This window comes from Aedes albopictus, chromosome 2 (assembly GCF_035046485.1).
Source record: "Aedes albopictus strain Foshan chromosome 2, AalbF5, whole genome shotgun sequence".
In the NCBI taxonomy this organism is placed as follows: Eukaryota; Metazoa; Arthropoda; class Insecta; order Diptera; family Culicidae; genus Aedes; species Aedes albopictus.
In genome coordinates, this window is record NC_085137.1 from 283784620 (window position 1) to 283804924 (window position 20305).

General features: G+C 35.7%; 1 protein-coding gene across 1 annotated transcript in view; it reads right to left on the reverse strand.

Annotated features, from left to right (window-relative positions):
• The window catches only part of LOC109416676 (RNA polymerase II-associated protein 3), a 39230-nt gene extending 19468 nt beyond the window's left edge, over positions 1-19762 (reverse strand). The window contains exons 1-3 of the mRNA XM_019690729.3: positions 19516-19762; positions 6380-7360; positions 5862-6320 (exon numbers count right to left, since the gene is read on the reverse strand). Of these exons, the coding sequence (XP_019546274.3) occupies positions 5862-6320; positions 6380-7360; positions 19516-19650 (1575 nt within the window). The 5' untranslated portion in view covers positions 19651-19762. The remainder of the gene's footprint in view (positions 1-5861; positions 6321-6379; positions 7361-19515) is intronic.
• Positions 19763-20305: the final 543 nt, after the last annotated feature.

Here is a 20305-nt window from a genome sequence, read left to right on the forward strand (position 1 = left end):
TTTTCATTTTCATTTTCATATTGCAGCATTTAGTGGGCCAATGAGAGCGCAAGTCAGTCCAAGACCGATGATAAGGATGGGTAATGGCTGAATAGTCTTTGCTGACCACATAAACGCCATGGGATAGGAAAAGGGTATTGGTGTGGGATTAGGGTGTTGGTACAGACTTGACGATATCAATGCTATTCAGATGCAAAATAATTTTAAGGGATTGGCATATTTTCCAAAACCAAAAAAAAAAACTATAATCCATAAAATGCCAAGCGAGTCACAAAAATCAAAAGCGCCCGATTGTTTATTTTGTCAATTAACATAAGGATACTCCTACTCTCTCCGACTCGCCAGTCACTCCGGAAAAAATGTCCCTTCAATTCTGGAAAATATATTATTCCCAATTAGGTCTTTAATCGAATTGTCCGCGTGGTCTTGTAGTACCCCTACTAGGTAAGAATCAGTCATTGCTAAACATATTAAATGATAGACATGACCCCATGGACAGCATTTGCATATGTAAAAGCTTTGCTGATGTGACTTTCCTATTAGGCAATTCTCTCATCTCATGTTTGTCTTCAAAGGCTTGTCAAGCATAGAAAATTGAAGTTAATAAACAATACATTACAAGGTTCGAATTTCCATAGAATGAGATCATTCATTTGCACTACAACACCATAGAAGATTGGCATTGGCATAGACATTGGCTGATTACAGTACAAATGCGAAAAATCTCCCTTTTCCCCCTATCCGCAACCCGGGGACGCGCCCTGTTGGATTTCGAAAGCCTCGGAGAATATTACAAACCTTCAATGGCATTCCCCCACACTAACCCACATTGCCCATTCTGGGGTCTGACTGGGCCTATTACCCTCCCTCAGTTTGTAATATTCTCACCAGCTTGAAATTATATTTTCCCGACACATAAATGACTTCGACAAATGTTCGATATACTAGGCAGCAGCATGATCAGTGTATGTATCATGATCAATGTATTAGAAAGTGGCCCACTCATAGATACTATAATGAAAATCAGAAATTTCATTGTATTTTAAAACTTTCATGAGAATGAATATTATGCCAATATCATAAAGAGTTTTTTTCTTAAAAAGTAAGAATTTTCAAAAGTTTCACAAGCTGTAAAGGACTACTTTTCGAATTTTGTTCCGAAAATATTCAAAACCATATTCGAAACTGTTGTTAGGAACGGTGTATTTCGCTCAAATAATGAGTTTAGGCTAAATTCCATAGGTTCTCTGTCATAGATTTTAAGTGGCAGAACTTGGCATTGATAATTAGATTGATTTAATAAAAATGGAATTAATATAATTTTGTTTTTATCGGCGAAAAAATCCTTATATTCGATATTCTTTATATTTGATTTACTTTACATTCAGCACTTGTACCAAGAAACTATTAAAAAGAATATTTGCTTTACAATTTCTTTTAAAAGGAAGTGGGCCCAAACTTTCGGAATTTCGCTAAAAACTTCAGGGATTGGGCAAGATACTCTTCATTCCCCTAGCAATACTTTTGGGAATTTTTCTTAAATATTTATTCAAATCGGCTACAAAAACTTGCACACTTGCAGAAAATCATGTCTGTTAGTTTTTCTTTATTAGTGTCCAATAATGAAAAACTTTTGAAAAATCTTTATGGATTTCCAAAAAGTATCTCCAGGCAATTTTTCAGAATTTCTTCCGAAAACCCTGAAATCCCTACAAATCATTCTGAAATTTCTCAATATCCACGAAAAGTCCCAAAAATAGAAAACTTAAATATTGCGGTGCAGATAATCCTGTTTTCAATTTCCTATGATTTTAAGGATTTTTCTTATAGTGAAATAAAATCTTCTGATAACTTTTTTGCTCTTGTTGAATATTTTCAAAAAATCAAACAAATTAATTTTGTGTTGAATCTTGAAAATTGTTGAAAATAAACTCTTGAATGACTTACTTGCGGCCCGCAGTCTCTTTTCAAAATTCAATTTTGGCCCGCAAAGACAGTTAGGCTGAAGATCACTGGCTTATACATTCAGCTATTCCAATCATTACTGCAAAGCACATCGGCCACATGCCCAAAATCAAAGCTTTCTGGAAGATATAATCCAAGCCCAGGGAAAAAAACTATTTCGATTATATTGGAAACAAATAGAAAAAAATGTGGCTCGACTAAACGAATGTCTAGCACTGTACATAACTATCAGATCAGTTCAAAGCTCTTTTTTTTTTTTTTTTGCTAGGTTTCTAGCTGCACTCTGAATAGAGTTGAAACCTCTACACTAGACCTGAAGATAGGAAAGAGTACGTAATCTTTCAGAAGCAGTTTACCAGCCGTACGCGGAAAATGATATCCATTAAGACACTGTTGCAAACTGACTCAGAAAGTTACGGTAGAAGATTGGAAAGTTTTCAATTGGTCATTTTCCTATGTAGTGTTATGGTCACACCGTTAGTATTTGCCTTCTTGTTTGGATTTATGGTATGGTTCAATATGTTTTTCTCCTCGTTAAGTCAGTTGTCGTATGTTTGTTTTTTATCGAATCAGTCGAACCCCGTATGTTTAAATATAGTCAATCCTGCGTCAAATTGTTTTCCTAATTGATTTCGCTCTTCGTTTCCTACTTCTCTGTGTTCATCTCTTGTGTCCTTAAATTGTCATCGGTCCAAAACCCACAGAAACATGTAACTGAACTTCTGATATTTTTCTGTTAGTGCCATGATATCATCTAAGAGGTAAACAAAAATGCGCCAAGTTGGTCAGTTTTTTTTTATTCTTAAACACTTAACCTAATTACAGCTCTATTGTCCACTAGGGCACTACGTGAGCGATTTCAATTGACAGCTGCACTTACATTTTGTGCAGCGCCTAGATGTATATTCTATTCTACTTTATCGAACTGGTCGCCTTTTCTGCTGCTTTCACATTTCTACTCTATACATGGTAGAAGGATGAGCACAAGGATGATGGATGGCCGTTGTTCCTTTCCAATCCGATTGAGGGTCCATTATGAGTAGCAGTTCGCCGATGTCCAGGTATCCGGGTCCGTTTGAGCCACGAGGCTCAGAAGAGGGTCAGTACCAGCCGCTCTCGGGGGAAGAGCAACTGACGAAAAATAGCAAGTGCCGGGGCTGGGAATCAAACCCATGACCATCCGCATATGAAGCGAACGTGTGACCAACTACGCCACGGGCCCCGGCATAGTTGGTCAGTTGATTGCACTATTTTTTTAATAACAAAGATTGCTTGTCAACTATTATGTATTCATCCCCCTACAAATACTATGCAAAATATTCAAATTCGTTCAATTATCCTATCGGTCCTACCTCGATAAACCATGTCATTTTCTCAAGCGTGGCCTAGAATGTCAACCTAGTCATACACAAGTAATGTTGTTCAGCTAATAAAAAGCAGTCAGTTTTTGTCCAAAATGTCACGTCGAACGCATTGACGTCAACAATGCGTTCAAGTGTTCGCACGTTAGCTTCGAATCTATCAGCACAATTAAGTGCTGCAAATCTCCTTCCCACTATTAATTCTTCGGTCGATTTTAATTGCTTTATTTAAAGAAAATACAGGGTGTTAGGTTCCTGAGTGCAAACTTTTTAAAGGGTGATAGAGGACCATAAATGGTGAAAAAATTGTTCTACGCATATGGTCAAATCTCAACCGTTACCTGGTTATTGAACTCCCTATGTTTTTTACTCTTATTGCCTTAACTGGCTATAACTTTAAAATGGTCAAACTTATCGCAGTTTTTTTACCCTTATTTGAAAGATTATTGAATTTTCTATCAAATGGCATCTTTGAACCGAATAATTTAGTTAAATAACTAAGTTTTCTAGAGCAAATAGCTTAAAAGTTGTGTGTTTTAATTTGTTTTTGTCAATTATATCTTTGAAAAATGCGAAATAAATTAAAATTCTTTCTTTGGTAAAGTTGTGGCCCCTGTTCCACTCTACAATTCGTTCTTTGACATTAAACTTCTACCTCTTATCGTTTTCTTGCCATTTCGATTTAAACGTCACATTTCAGATCATAAATTTGCAATCGTCATGGTAAGCACTTTTTTGAGCACTGTGCCGCACATTTCAATCAAAATTGCAAGAAAACGATAAGAGTTAGAAGTTTGGCGTCAAAGAACGAAATGTAGAGTGGAACAGGGGCCACAACTTTGCCAAAGAAAGAATTTTAATTTATTACGCATGTTTCACAGATAATTGACATAAACAAATTAAAACACACTATTTTTAGTTACTTTGCTCTAGAAAACTTAGTTATTTAACTAAACCAATCGATTCAAAGATGCCATTTCATAGAAAATTCAATAATCTTTCGAATAAGGGTAAAAAAACTGCGATAAGTTTGACCATTTCAAAGTTATAGCTAGTTAAGGCAATAAGAGTCAAAAACATGGGGAGTTCAATAACTACGTAACGGTTGAGATTTGACCATATGCGTAGAACAATTTTTTTCACCATTTATGGTCCTCTATCACCCTTTAAAAAGTTTGCACTCAGGAACCTAACACCCTGTATGACCAACTAACATTGTAAAAATTCGAAAAAGCAACTATGACATCAATAAATTACTAATCAAAATCAACCGAGAAACGTGGGAAATAGAGCCCAAACAACATTTAGAAGTCAGCTGGCTGTAAAAGGTTCCAAAACCTGTCACAATTCCTATAATGCTTTTATTAGGATTTGTAACGATCATCAAAACCTTCTCAAATCCAACCGACTTGGAACTGTTGCTTGGGAATAGACTCTACTAAGCCCCAGCGGATCCTCCGTGTTTATCGAGCATGTCTGATGCATATGATCAGCCATACTCCATCTGCAGCAGCCGGTTCGTGATGAACCGTTGGAGGCGCATTAAAGTGTTAAAAAGGTGATATGTTTCACTAAAGAACACTACATTACAATAATCAAAATGAAACTCCTTCACTTTAATACCGTCAACCCCTGCGAACTTGGCCAGGGAAGATCAGTTCAAAGCTTTCTAGATGAATTTCCTTTTGAATCATTAACTTAAATTAAATGCTGATCTTAAACAGAAACATATAGTCAAATGTCCAAAGCATATACTTAAACATACGGGACAAAGTATTTCCAAAGCAATTACATGTAGGTAGAACTCACATAATTACTTCGTTGGTCTAAGTAGCTCGTCTATCGCTGATAAATAAGATGTATGTATACAATTCAGCACGAAAAATAAATAGGGTAAAAACACTAGACTCCCAAAATAAAGCGGAATTCTGATCTTGATACGTAAAAATTGGAATTTGAATGGAGGAGACGAAGACTAGAGTTGGCGAAGTCTAGTGCTTTTGGCCTACTATGCACCCTCATTCTTGCTTACGAGCGTATCCGCTTTTGAACGTATTTTATTCGATCGAATCCGTAGCCTATTTGATTTTGCAGACGTAAACGGGAATGCGCACGATTTACGTTCGAAAGTGGATTCGATCGAAAACAAGAATGAGGGTGATGATTAGCAAGCTTTAGAGTAAAATTATTCATACCAGCCTTTTGCAATACCTAGGCTAGAATACAGTTTGCGATTTGACCTTTTAAGTCAGTCTTTCTATTTCAAGGAAATGATGCTTAAATTTATCAAAGATTTTTTTTTCAAGACCATATATCTATTTTAAACAATCAGTATCCGAAATTAGAGATTATCCATTATTGATAGCAATATTCCGGAATTCTTTTGAGTAATCTAACGTGGCTTGCATAACGTACATTTTGACACAAATCGTAAACTTATATTTACAAATAAATAACAAAACACCGATAAGTATGCTGTGAAAAAACAACAAAAAAACACACTCAAGCTATAACACACAAATTTTGCGAACTTACGTTTCCTTGATTAATCTTATCTTTCTCTTGCTTCACCTGTTCTGCCGGTTGTGACTTGTTGGTACGGTCCTTTGGTTCCGAGTTTGTTTTGTCAGTGATTGCTCCATCAATCGACAATACTTCCGAGTGACTTTTTGCTTTGCTTCCATTATTGCCAACAGATTTGTTTTCACAACTTGCCATCGGTTTGCCGAATGGTTCGCTGGGCGGGCTTGACGGCGTTGTAGGAGGCGAAAAGAGTTGCTTCAGTTTCGACATCGAAGAGGAGGGGAAGAGGTTTTCCAAGTTGTTTTCTATTTTCGGCTCCACCAAACGCTCTCCGGTATTGTTGTTGAAAATCTTGTCAATAACTGAGTCGGGAATCGCTTCATAATTCGATGCAATGACATAGCTAGAAGGATTTGTCTTAGGATCGACAGATGATGACACTTCGGAAATCGCAATCCGTTTCAGTGGTTTCTGCAAAGAAAGTATGTTTGTTTATATACATTTTAGTAATTTTTGTTCTATGAGTTTACCTTAGAGCGCAGATGAGGAGCCTTTTGGATGAAATTGACGACAGACGTGTTTTTCCGCAGTTCGATCCAATTATGCGACTGCGGGTTCTTTTCATCGTGTATGAGCCGTTGCAAACGTTCCAAATCTTTTTCTGCGGTCTGTCGTTGTTTGTCATCCTTCACCAGCTCAAGGAACTTTTTCAGATCTACGATGGCTGCTTGATAGTTCGCGCGAAGCTCTTGGACGCATGCTCGTCGATAGTAAGGGCGAAAGTAATTATCATCTAGTTCAATAGCTTTGTTGCAATCATCCAAACAGTTATCGTATTCTTTCAGATGGAAATATGCTAAGGCACGATTGTTATAATAGATGGGTTCATAAGGAAAAACGGAAACTGCCTTTGTGAAACAATCACATGCTTGCTGGTAGTCCTTGCTCGCCAGACATTTATTTCCCAAGTCCTTATGTTTGTCTGCTTCAGTTCTCAAACGTCCTTCGATTCTCTGCATGTCTTGTTTGGTTCTAGCTATATCACCAGACTCTTTCGCCATTTTCAAAATATTTTGGCATTCCAAATAGGCTGTTGCGCTGTTGCCCATATATTCATATGCCAGCATTCGACGGTAGTATGCTTTGATACATGTGGCATCTAGCTGCATTGCAGAATTACAATCAGAAATACATTCTTCATACCGCTCCAACTTAAAATAGCAGTAGGCTCGGTTAACATAGTAATCCGGTTTCTGAGAATTAAGTTCAATAGCTTGGGTGTACATTTCGATAGCATCAAGATCGAACTTTTCATTGTAGGAGCTTGCATCTGCTCCTCCCTTCGCCATTCTGCATAACTCATTTCCTTTGTGGTTGTAATGCTCTGCTTCATTGACTTCCTTTGGAATAACAGATCCGCTCAATACTTGCTGCTTTTCAGATACTAGTTGATCTTCCGCAAACTTATTCATTTTTTCAACATGGCTTCTGATTGGTGTCGTGTATCCTTCCTGTGAAACGTACCCGAAAACCACATTTCAGTTATGCAGGATCATTGAGCTTCTGCCCAAAAAATAAGGAGAACTACAAACAAATGCACACAAAAAGCATGCAATTTTACATGAAACGTAAAAGAAGATAGTTTAAACAATTCTACGTCAAACTTTTGTCTTGGAATGTAAGAAAAAACTTCTACCGGTAATGTATTTTGGGTAATGCTACTTTTCCCCGAATGTCGTTTATCCGGTCCGGACGCCAATTCCCCGATGACCGTTTCTCCGAATGCAGGGTGGCCACTCAACTTGCTAAAATAAATTCCCGGTTATTTCCCGGTTCTTCAAGAACTTTTTCCCGGTTTTGTAGAAATTGATTTATATGGTAAAATCGGAACACTGTCATTACTATTTTTAATTTTCTCACTTTTCTGAATGTGTTAAGAGATACAGAGAAACATTTAAGCGGAGAGCGTTGTAAAAAGTTCAAATTATAAAAAAAATATCTATCATAAACAGCCCTAGTGCGCCATGCGCAACATGGCCAAAGAATTGGGTAAATGCGTGCCAGAATTTTTAGTAAAGTAAAAATTTATATTTCAAAATTAAAAAAAAAATAATATCTCGAACAGAGAGAAAGTTCAGAGGCGAATGTCCCTTCTAGTTAAAGCATTTATGATAGATTAAATAATTTGATAAGGAAATATTTTTGAAATTTTATACATATTAAATTCGCTTTATTGAAAATTAAAAATAAAGTGATGATTTGATTTACATTTTACTGAGAAATTAAATTTGACTTTTTCCATCAATGGTCTAAATTTACTTCAAGCTATATTTTAAAAACTATAATTGTGGATGTTCCGTGTAGAACGCTGAGAAAATATCCTAGTGAAGCTGAAAAAAAAAATCTTACTGATAGCCAGGTTATATCAAAGTTTTCGGTGGAGGAAAACTGGCTGAAATACTGTTAGAATGTTATAGAAAGTCCTACTAAAATTATGGTAAAAATTTGTAACGGAAATGCCAAGTGAAATCGTTGGAGAAAAATCATATCGCATTTTTAATATACTTCTCTGGAGTCCACTGAAGCAATCCCTCGAAAATCACTAGAGAGGATTTTTGGAAAAAAAATCTGAAACAAAACAAATTAGTAATGGTAATCTGCGTAAATTGTTTGTAAATACTTTGAAATAATTATTAGAGGAATCCTTGATAATTTTCTCTGTTAGGAATCTTGACAGATAGAATACGAATAAAATGCCTAGAAGGATTTCTAAAGATTTTAAAAATCCGTGGGAAGATATTGTTAGAATTCTTAAATAAATTACTCCGGAAATTCTTGTAATAAATGCATGTAATTCTAAAGAACGTCTTTAGAAATTATTGGTAAAATAGTCGATTGTCTTGAATTTGTTGAATTGTATTTGGAAAAGTTACTTGAGGAATGTTTCGAGCAATTCCTGTGGAAATCAGTCGATGTATTTCTGTAGAAATCTCTGAGAAAATTTACGAAGAAAGCCTTGGTTAATCACCAAGAGAGATTCTAGGCTACCAGCAATAATCAATGTTATACAACTATTTCTGGTAAACATGCCCAGGTTTACAGGAAAAAAAAACATTAAAAAATTCTTGAAAACGTTCAAATTTGGAAGACTTCTGGTGTCATGCAGATTTGGAGATGTAAAGAGATAAAATATATTATTTTTAGTAACAAAATTTGTTCTGAAACATCTTAGGTAGAACAATACACTGACTGCCTACCCAAGACATTTTACTTGTCCTTACTACTCCTGGCACATCAAGGAATGAACATAGTTATAAAGTGTTTTAGATTAAACAATTTTATCGTTCTAAAAGTGAAAACTAATTCAGAAGTCAACAACATTATAGCAACATGCAACAGGTTTAGTGAATGCCATTTTCATTACATATTGTATGTTTTCCTTTTGTACCGTATGTTATTGCAATAATTGTAACTCTCTTATACACATCTAGAATCAAATGCAATTGAGACAGTATTTTCAAAATTTTCTATGAAGTATCAAAAGTCAATCTTTTGATTAACCTTCCATCAGTCACGCAGTTTCCCACTACGCTTATGCTGAGTACAAAATGCGATTTTTTCAACATGTTGTGCGATTATTCAAGGGTTAGGTTTCGATCTCCGTATGTAGTATCTAGGATCTAGTATTGATAGATCCTGTTCTAGAAAAATCACAATAATTCTTATATAAATGCAATAATAATGATTATCCTGGACTTTCATTACCAAGGGAAGTTCATGTTCTAAGCAAATTCCCGGTATTTTCCCGGTTGTTTGCGATTCCCGGTTAATTCCCGGTTTTCCCGGTATTCCCGGTTGGGGTAGCCACCCTGCGAATGGTACTTTTTCCCGAATGGCCCAATTCCCCGAATAACACTTTTTTATTTTATAGGCGATTCTTTTGAGTTGTAGGAGTTGTGTGCCTGTAATGAACCCTGTGCCTATAATGGACCCCCTACAGAAACACAAATCAACTGCTTCCAGGCAACTTCCACCGGGGGAACATCAATTACATTGATACACAGCAGTTCCAGGCAAACGAATTGCCCGGTGACCGCAAAAATCGATTATTTTAACTATTTAAAGCACTCAAAAGAGTCTACTATACACATACTTAGGAGGGTCCACTATAGGCACCATCGGCGGCGTGGCAGATAGCATGAAAATCAAATGGGGGGTCGACTATAGGGGAACGTCCATAAATTACGTCACGCAAAAATCGACTATTTTCAACCCCCCCTCCCCCCTATGTCACACTTTTTGTATGGGACTTCTGAAATTTTTGTATGGGTCGTCACACTTTGCTGAACCCCCCCTCCCCCCTCAAAGCGTGACGTAATTTATGGACGTTCCCTAGGAACCAAGGTATTTGTAAATAATTCAGGCAACGTCGATGCATACTTTCAAATGCGTGTTTCACTGGAATAATTGATTAATGTTGTATGTTTTACGTTCTTTTTTTTTTGGGTTTTCAGTTCGAGCTGCGTGACAGCTTGTTTGTCAAGGCTGAACCCGGACCAATGTTTAGACGGAATAGGCTATGTTGCCCAATTTAACACTAGTTTTTACATTGTGCCCAAGTAGTTTTAATTAAAATTTTGCATTTTTCCTCCCGTAGATGTATTAGTCATGTTCGTCCTCAATCAAGTAAAGTCTATGAAGCTACCAGAATGAATCTTTACCCGCGGAACCTGAAGCACCAGGAATGTTTATACCCTTGATATTACTTCTTGGAAATAACATAACACAAAATGATGTCTATGTTGACAACTGTGCTTATGCTATCTCCAAGAAATATTATGTAAAATGTATAATCGAATTAATTACGGTCAAATACCAATTGTATATTTTACGTTCTTAACACAACACGAAAACATGCAACTTGTGATAAAATTTCACTTTGGAACAACCCATTGAGGTAACATTGCTAAAAAGTCGCAGAAGTAAACTTCGATGGCTTAGGGAGTCCACTACTAACACCCAAACCCTGTCTTCAGACCTTTACCAAAAACTGCTGAATGAAGAAGGACAATATCCTTTTTGTTCTTTCTAGAACAGATTTGACACTATTACGATTGTGGTGAGTGTGGTGAGTGGTTACTTCGAACATTAATGGAATGTATTTTCTATTCGGGGAAGTGGGTTGTTCGGGGAAACGACTTCCAGAAATAGACGATTCTATAACATTCCCCAGAAAACCATTCCCCAGAAAACCAATCCCCAGAATTCCATTCCCCAGAATGTACCATTCCTCAGAAAACCATTTCCCAGAAACCCATTCCCCAGAATGTATCATTCCCCAGAATTCCATTCCCCAGAATGGACCATACCCCAGAAAGAAAATAAAACTATTGTTTTATTTCTGAATGGTTTATATTAATCGCTAAAAATCAAATATTGTATCGTAAAAAATCACCGGAAGAAACATCCTGGCAAAAATTCTTATTTGGCAAGAAAAACTTTGGAAACAAGCATGATTTGCCTTTACAATTTCGGCTATTGGTATAATTATTGGCATCGCAACTGCTTACTTTTTCAACTTACATTTTTCCTTCTTTTCTGCAAAGGTTGTTCTTTCGAATTGCACTTTTCAGTGAATTATCGGCATCAAAACTTCTTACATTTTCTACGTAGTTTTTTTGTTTCTTTTCTGCATAGGCTGTTCTTTCGAGTTACACTATTCAGGTATTATCGGCACCACAAGCACAGGTGTTTAGAAATTTGAAAAAAAAAATTAAATAAATATTTTAGCAATTTTAACACCGGTGGAGGCTGTAATGTCCATAATTTTCCGAAAAGTGCAACTTGAAAGAACAGCCTATGCAAAAGAAGGGAAAATTGTTGATGAACATATAAGCAGTTGTAATGCCAACAATTCTTATAACGACTCAAACATATTTTTAACGAAGAAGGAAACGTAACACTTTGATAATTGCCATCGTACATCGATTTAACGGTTTATTTGAGGGTTACCAACTGCCAATCCGCGGCGTTCGCATCGTTTTTGTTCGAGTTTGACACTACTGCCACCTATTTGATGGTTGGCCAAATTCAGTCCTTTTAGAATTAAGCAAACCTGTTTCCGAGACTAAAATTTGAATCAAAAATGTTCGAAGTGTTACGTCTGTTTGTCTGTGGTGACATTGTTTTCCTTTCGGCATTCAAAAATCCAACACTGTTCCTTTTTTTAAACAAGCTTTTTTTTAGAACTTAGGCAATTGGTAGAATTATTGGAATTATAACTGCTTTCATTTTCAACATAGATTTTTCCTTCTTTGCTGCATAGGCTGTTGCACTTTTCAGGAAATTATCGGCATCACAACTGCTTACTTTTTCAACATAGATTTTCCCTTCTTTTCTACATAGACTGTACTTTCGAGTTACAATGTTTAGGTAATTATCGGCACCACAAGCACAGGTGTTTAGAAATTTGAAAAAATATATAATAAATATAACAGCAATTTGACACCGGTGGTTGTAATAATGCCCATAATTTCCTGAAAAGAGCAATTCGAAAGAACAGCCTATGTCGAAAAGAAGGGAGAAACTATGTTGAAAATGTAAGCAGTTATAATTTCTAAAATTTTACTAATTGCCTTAATCCTAAGAAAAATATTGTTTAAAAAGAAGGAACATTGTTGGGTTTTTGAATGCCAAAAGGAAAACAATGATACTTTTTTCCTTCTTCAATAAAAATATTTAGAATTGTTGGAATTTAAACTGCTTATATGTTCACTTTTTCTATTCCATAGTATTGGAATAATGATAAAAGCCCTTCTCATACCGCATGAATGAAGGGCCTTTGAAGCGAATAATTAGGAACAGCCGTTGGGATGGATTCCTCCAACCATTGCGTAGAAAAACGTGGTCAGTTGAGTCTTTCCGAATATCTCAAAGTTTTCGACAGTAAAATCTTTTTAACCTTCCGTAACTCGCGCGGTTGACTAGCTGTGTCAGCACCACGCTAATGCTGAGTACAAAAAGCGAGATTTTTTCAACGTGTTGTACAAAATACAACAGCGCGATCGCTCGAGGGTTAATATAAACCGACCATTAACTGGTTCATTAGCATCTTGTACACTGAACAACATCAGAAGAAAATGCGTTTTCTCTGTGAATTTTGCACATCACTTTTAAAACTTTATTCATCGTGAAACAAGTGCTACACAATTTTCACAAATCTGTCAAAAACAAAACATTTTATAGCAACGCAACTGGAATGATAACAGTTTGTGAACTTTCAAGATACCCAAGTAACCACAAGCATTATAACATTGCACGAATTAGACTGAATATCAACCTTTGCAATGCGAAATGCAGTAATTCCACACTTGTCATGCAATAATCCTTTAGATTGGCATTATCAGTGTGATGATGCATTGCATTTTTCTTTACATTCGGGTTTATTAAAAGGTGATATAAGATAATTCAATGATTCAACACTGCAAAAACTGAATAAATGCAAAGTACAAACTAGCAAAATTTGCTCTAACAATACAATTATAAAAGCTTGACTCTAATGGTAAACAAATGAAATCAAGAAGATTGAACAACTTTACGGTCAACTCTAGCGGTCTTCAACATTTCTGGTTCGACTACCGACCAACTGATTCCCCGTTTGAGCCACCGATCGACGACAGCAAAACCTATTTAGAGATGAACTTTTCTCTTTTCTGTAGGCTGCTATCACATGCCAATAACGATGGAAATCACAATTAGCATATGAGCAGTGTGCGAAGGGTGTTTTAATCGAGATTTTAATTTTCTTATGTTGATTAAATATCTTCTAAAATGTATTATGAATTTATCAGTAATTTATCGGAATGAGATAATTTACTGTATTCCATTACATATGACATAGTCGTTTTACCCTCTACTACAATGATTGGGACAGAAGAACAGGTTCCTTTTAGTGAATCAAATATCTGTTGTTATCACTGCAGCAGAAACGGTCCAAGGCGCCAGCGCGTATGGAACTCATCTAGCGGTCTTCAACAGTTCTGGTTCGACTCCCGACCCGACGACAAAAAAATAATGGGTAAAAAAAAAATTGGTGGGGGGGGGGGGGGGGGGGATGGGCATCAGTACCGTCGATAACGAAACGGTGCTAAAAATAGATTTTTGTTTTGGTTTTTCGTGTTGCACGTATCAAGCATGTGGAATGCAAATGTACAGCACATGCATTTATATTACTTTAGCAATGGCTGTCAGCGTGCTGCAATATGTGGCACTAATTTGATTTTAGTGGGGCCCTTTTCGACTTTAATATTGCTTCAATGAGGTGTATAAAGTAATGCAGCATTATATTCATAATTTTAATTATCAATATATAGCAAAATTGATGCACTTATATACGGCTTCGTGGTTACTTGGGTAGGTTTAAAGATCAACATGCAACTGTGTACAATGATAATTAAACGTTTGAAACATTGTAGAATATTTTTATGGATATACCGTATAAGAAATAGATGCTTGCGCGTAATAACACTATAATGTTAAAATCCTTGCCTATAACATATCATTATGATCAACATTGTACTGTTTATGTATCGAATTAAACTTTTTAGCCGAGTATATTAAGCTTTTCTGGGGAATGGTACATTCTGGGGAATGGATTTCTGGGGAATGGTGCATTCTGGGGAATGGATTTCTGGGGAATGGATTTCTGGGAAATGGTACATTCTGGGGAATGGTACATTCTGGGAAATGGTTTTCTGGGGAATGGAATTCTGGGGATTGGTATTCTGGGGAATGGTTTTCTGGGGAATGTTATAGAATCAAATAGACATTTGGGGAAAAGTTGCACAATCTGCATTTTTGATTGTGTAGCAGTATAGGTCTTTTCGGGTTGAGGTCCTTAACACTTAATCATTATGTTAGATGTTCAGAGTGAATTTTGCTGTTTTTCATATAGTTTGGCTATATCAATATCACCAAGGCATTTATCTGCCGTGTGCAGCATAGTTGTCTCATCTTTCATTGGTTTTGATCACCGTTTACTTTATTTGTTGGTTTTAATTGGTTTTTCTCGGTGATGTTGAATGTCATTTAAAAAACCAACGGAATTTTTCTGATGATGACCGAAAAAATAAAAAAGTAGGTTGAAACGTTAAATGGTTTTTTAAATGACATTCAACATCACCGAGAAAAACCAATTAAAACCAACAAAAAAAAAAGAAAAAAATAGTTGTCTCATGTTCTATGGGAATCCCTATCCCTCCCGCATCGAGAATGATGATATTAGAAGCAATTGCAAATGGAAAATAGCAACTTCTACAGCAAAAAAAAATGAGTAAAATTTGACGACAAAAAATTTACTTTTTTTATGTAAACGAACGATTTTTTACTTATCTCACCAAGCGCCTCTACAATGGACTACCCGCTTGACGCACACACGGAAGTAAATTTATTTTATTTTGTATGGTGAAAAGCATCTAAACTTGAATTACTTGAAATAGAAAGCTTTAACTGAAAAAATATTTTGTAGGCTTAATAGTAGTCACCATTGTGCACAACCGCTACCAAATATTTTTTCGAATAATGTATTCCACTGCGATAAATTTGCCCGATGTGGAGAGTAAGGACTGTTCAATTTATAAAACAGACAACTTTACAAGGCTATAAAAAGAAGACGCGTAGTTCAAATTCAACCACCCTTGATTCGTTGTTCAGTACATCATCTTTCATTATAGTAATAATTTTTGAATCGAATAAAAATAGTTTTATTTTAAAGAAAATCGGCCAGGTGTTAAATAAGGCGAATTTTTCGATTTCTGAAAACTGAAAAAATATAAAAAATTACTGTTCACATATGGTATATCGTTTTTAATACCAGAAAAGTATGTGCCATGCTACAGCAGCATGAGTAATAAACATTCTGGCAAAATTTAAACTCAATTGGAAAATTAAGTGTTGAGATGTTAAAGTCTCAAGTGAGATTCGATTTTATCGAATAAAATTCAATGGTAAAGCAAAAAGAGCATGAATATATTAAATAAACATTTTTTTATGCATTCAGTCGAAAGTGGTAATAATGTGGTTTGACATGCAGAAAACTGCTTCTCTATAGCATTGCTGGTTTGGTTACTGTGCGCCATTGCAGACACAGTAATCAATACAGTTTCGTTCTGTGAAGGTTCTTCCAAATAACAACGCAACCAAATTAAAATTTTGCAAAACAATGATGTTGGAAATAAAAACTTTGCATTCGATTATTATTAAAAAAAGGTGTACAATAACATACACGCTAAGAAAATGTTACTCTAAAATGAGTAAGATTCACACAAAACTGAGCTAAACTGGAACAGCTCAAAAAATGAGTAAATTGCATTTCCAGCGATAGCGATGGCCCAAGTGCAAAAATCCAAACAGTTTAAGCCGTATAATATTCTTCACATCAGCAAGAATATTATACAGCTTAAACTGATGTGATTTTCGCACTTGGGCCAGCGCTATCGCTGGAAAAAAAATTTACTCAATTTTGAGTTGTCCCACTTTAGCTCCAAAATGAGTGAATTTTCTGACCGTGTAGGACCAACTTTGTTGAAAATAAATAATAACAAGATTCGCTAGAGTCGAAAATCTGCATCAATGGAGCAAAAAGTATGACATTTTTTATTATGACCATCTTTATGGATTAAATTTAGGATGAAAAATGCAATTAAAAGTAAATTTCTCTTCTGCATCATTCATAGAGCAAGATTCTACTACTCTGGACAAATTTTTAGCCGAATTCATTATGCTATTGCAACACAGGACTTAAATGAACATTTTAAAATAATTTCTTTGAAAATAAGGTAACTCACTATATCAAGCTGGAAACTACTTGGTGAATTATTATTGACCAACTATTGAACTTTACCTTTAGTAGAATAGTATAAGATTCCAATACATTAAAAACTTCATGAAAATGGTCATGTAAAGTATGAGGAAAGTTATGTCGAATTTTGAGGAATGGGTTTTTATTGATGTTTTACGAAAACCGCTTCAGTTACACAATAAAGAACAATTTGTTTAATGTTATATTTTTCCTACATTCGAGAATAACTATAGAAAGGTATGCAAAAAACTGATAATGATTTTATTGAAAAATAAAAAAGATATCGCACAAGCAAGTTGTCCGTTTTATAAATTGAACAGTCCTTATGAGTAGGAAAACAGCCGATGTAGTTAATTCATTGGGGGTCATTCGAATAAGCCTATAGCAACTATCAAGGCAAAATATAAGTTAATTTTGAAGACAAATGCGTGTTTCACTATAACAACTAAATAATGTTGTATGTTTTAAGTTCTTAACACAAAACGAGGACATGAAACTTGAGATAAAATTTAACATATAGGTAGAGGGAACATGAAACTTGTTATTTGATTTCACTTTGAGACAATCCATTGAGGTAACATTGCTAAAAAGCCTCAGAAGTACATATGGCTCGATGACTTAGGGGGTCCACTACTAGCACCCAAACCCTAGATTTTACCGTAGTAAATTATTTTCATATGTAAGAAAAAAATCGGTCCAAGTTTCCGCTGCTTCAGAAAGCTGTTCTTTTTTCTTGGTCAACTAATGATTACCTACCCTACGTAAAAAAGGAAGTTAGCATTGCTTGAAAATTTAAATATATATCAGTAACAAAGGAATAGTTAAAGATTTGTTAATAACCGTGAAAGTGCTAATAAGCTAAATCAAAATCTTATACCAATATTGAAGCCGTTTGCCATGAGAATTTAATAAACTAATGAAACTAATGACTAAAAAAGAAAAAAGTAGGTACGTGCAGCGGCACAATATTTGAGCGATTGTATACTGAATCAAACATTGATGTCTTACATCTGTTAGAAAACAAACACATTTTGACTGCGGAAACAAGCATTTTCAACAAACAATTAATAGAACACAGTATTGTTGATAATAACAACACAAACAACAAATAGTTTACAATAAAACTACAATCGGCGTCAGAAGAAAAATGAAATAATTATGTAGGTACTACCCAAGTAACCACGAAGCCGTATATAAGTGCATCAATTTTGCCCTATATTTATATTTAAAATTGTGAATATAATGCTGCATTGCTTTAAACCCCTCATTGAAGCAATATTAAAGTCGAAAAGGGCCCCACTAAAATCAAGTAAGTGCCACATATTGCAGCACGCTGACAGCCATTGCTAAAGTAACATAAATGCATGTGCTGTATATTTGCATTTGCACATGCTTAATACGTGCAACACGAAAAACCAAAACAAAAATCTATTTTTAGCACCGTTTTGTTATCGACGGTACTGATGCCCCCCACACATGACTGTTTTAACCATTATTTTTTTGTCGCCGGGTGGGAGTCGAACCAGAAGTGTTGAAGACCGCTAGATGAGTTCCATCGCGCTGGTGCCTTGGACCGTTTCTGCTGCAGTGATAACAACAGATTTTTCATTAACTAAAAGGAAACTGATCTTCTGTCTCAATCATTGCAGTAGAAGGCAAAACGACTATGTCATATGTAATAGAATACAGTAATTCATTACATTCTGATAAATAAATAATGCATTTCAGAAGATATTTCTGGAGCTCGATTTGAATAGGTCGTATGTGCTTTTGTCGATATAAAATTCGATCAGTTTATTTTAGTTATTGTAGCAATATGGGAGATATTTTGGAGACTTTTAATGATGCAACGGAAATCCTGTTCTGTAAGGATTCTGCTGCATGTATCAATTTTGTTCAATTTCAATAGTTTTCGCTGTAATAAGCGAATCCAACTGATCGAATTTTTAATCGACAAAAGTACATACGACCTATTCAAATCGAGCTCCAGAATTTAATCAATATAAGAAAACTAAAACGACGATTAAAACATCCTTCGCACACTGCTCATATGCTAATTGTGATTTCCATCATTATTGGCATATGATAGCAGCCTACAGAAAAAAAGGTCATCTCTAAAAAGGTTTTGCTGTCGTCGATCGATGGCTCAAATGGGGATTAAGTTGGTCGGGAGTCGAACCAGAAATGTTGAATACTGATGGAACTGACTGTAAAGTTGTTCAATCTTCTTGATTTGATTTGTTTACCATTAGAGTCAAGCTTTTGTAATTGTATTGTTAGAGCAAACTTTGCTAGTTTGTACATTGCATTTATTCAGTTTTTGCAGTGTTGAATTATTGAATTATCTTATATTACCTTTTAATGAACCCTTATGTAAAGAAAAATGCAATGCATCATTACATTGATAATGCCAATCTAAAGGATTATTGCATGACAAGTGTGGATTTACTGCATTTCGCATTGCAAATGTTGATATTCAGTCTAATTCGTGCAATGATATAATGCTTGTGGTTACTTGGGTAATCACCCCTTCACCCAATGAGGTACAGATACAGGTGGCGCAGATAAACATTGCAAACCACTAGTTGTCTCTTTTGTTCTACCGCTGATCAAATGCAACAAATTAGTGACGTCAGTAATTGAGTTGCATTTGATCAGCGGTAGAACAAAAGAGACAACTAGTGGTTTGCAATGTTTATCTGCGCCACCTGTATCTGTACCTCATTGCCCTTCACCTACATTGCCCAACAACAAACAATAACAAAGTAGATGTTGGCATCCAATTAGATTTTTCCAGATAAAACTAACCTCTTTTACTTGCTGTCGAGACTGGGCCTCTTTCTGCTTCATTTCCTGCTCCCAATCGTACAACCCTTTGATGGATTGTTGGGCTTGCTCACACTTGGATTTCACTTCCAGTTGAGCCTGGATGGCCTGCGACATGTTGAAAGTATTTTCAGACTCCACCGGAATTGAAGTTTTGATCAATAAATTACGAATTTCACTGCCTGAAAATCTTCTGCAAAATACGCCAACAATAACAACCAGTACACTGTGACCAATGAGGTACAGATACAGGTGGCGCAGATAAACATTGCAAACCACTAGTTGTCTCTTTTGTTCTACCGCTGATCAAATGCAACTCAATTACTGACGTCACTAATTTGTTGCATTTGATCAGCGGTAGAACAAAAGAGACAACTAGTGGTTTGCAATGTTTATCTGCGCCACCTGTATCTGTACCTCATTGCACTGTGACCACTCGAATCGAACTCGTCGAACACTTTTTCTGCTTTTGATGTTTACAGACACGATGAACAAAATTTACACGTTTTTGACCAAACCCCATGGCATACAAAAATGAGTAAGGCCAGAACAAATCTCATTTTCTTCTTTTGTCACTTTACTCGTTGACTCGTTAAGGGGGAGGATGATAAATAATAAGTGCATTTGATGCAAAATTACCCAAACAATTAGGCAAAATCGTCAAACTCATCGGATTTGTTTAGAAATTTTCTCGACGACTCTAGTTTCATTTTAAAAAGTTTAAATTTCTTGAATAATTTATCTGTGTCCCCCCTCAAAATGTCGAATTCCG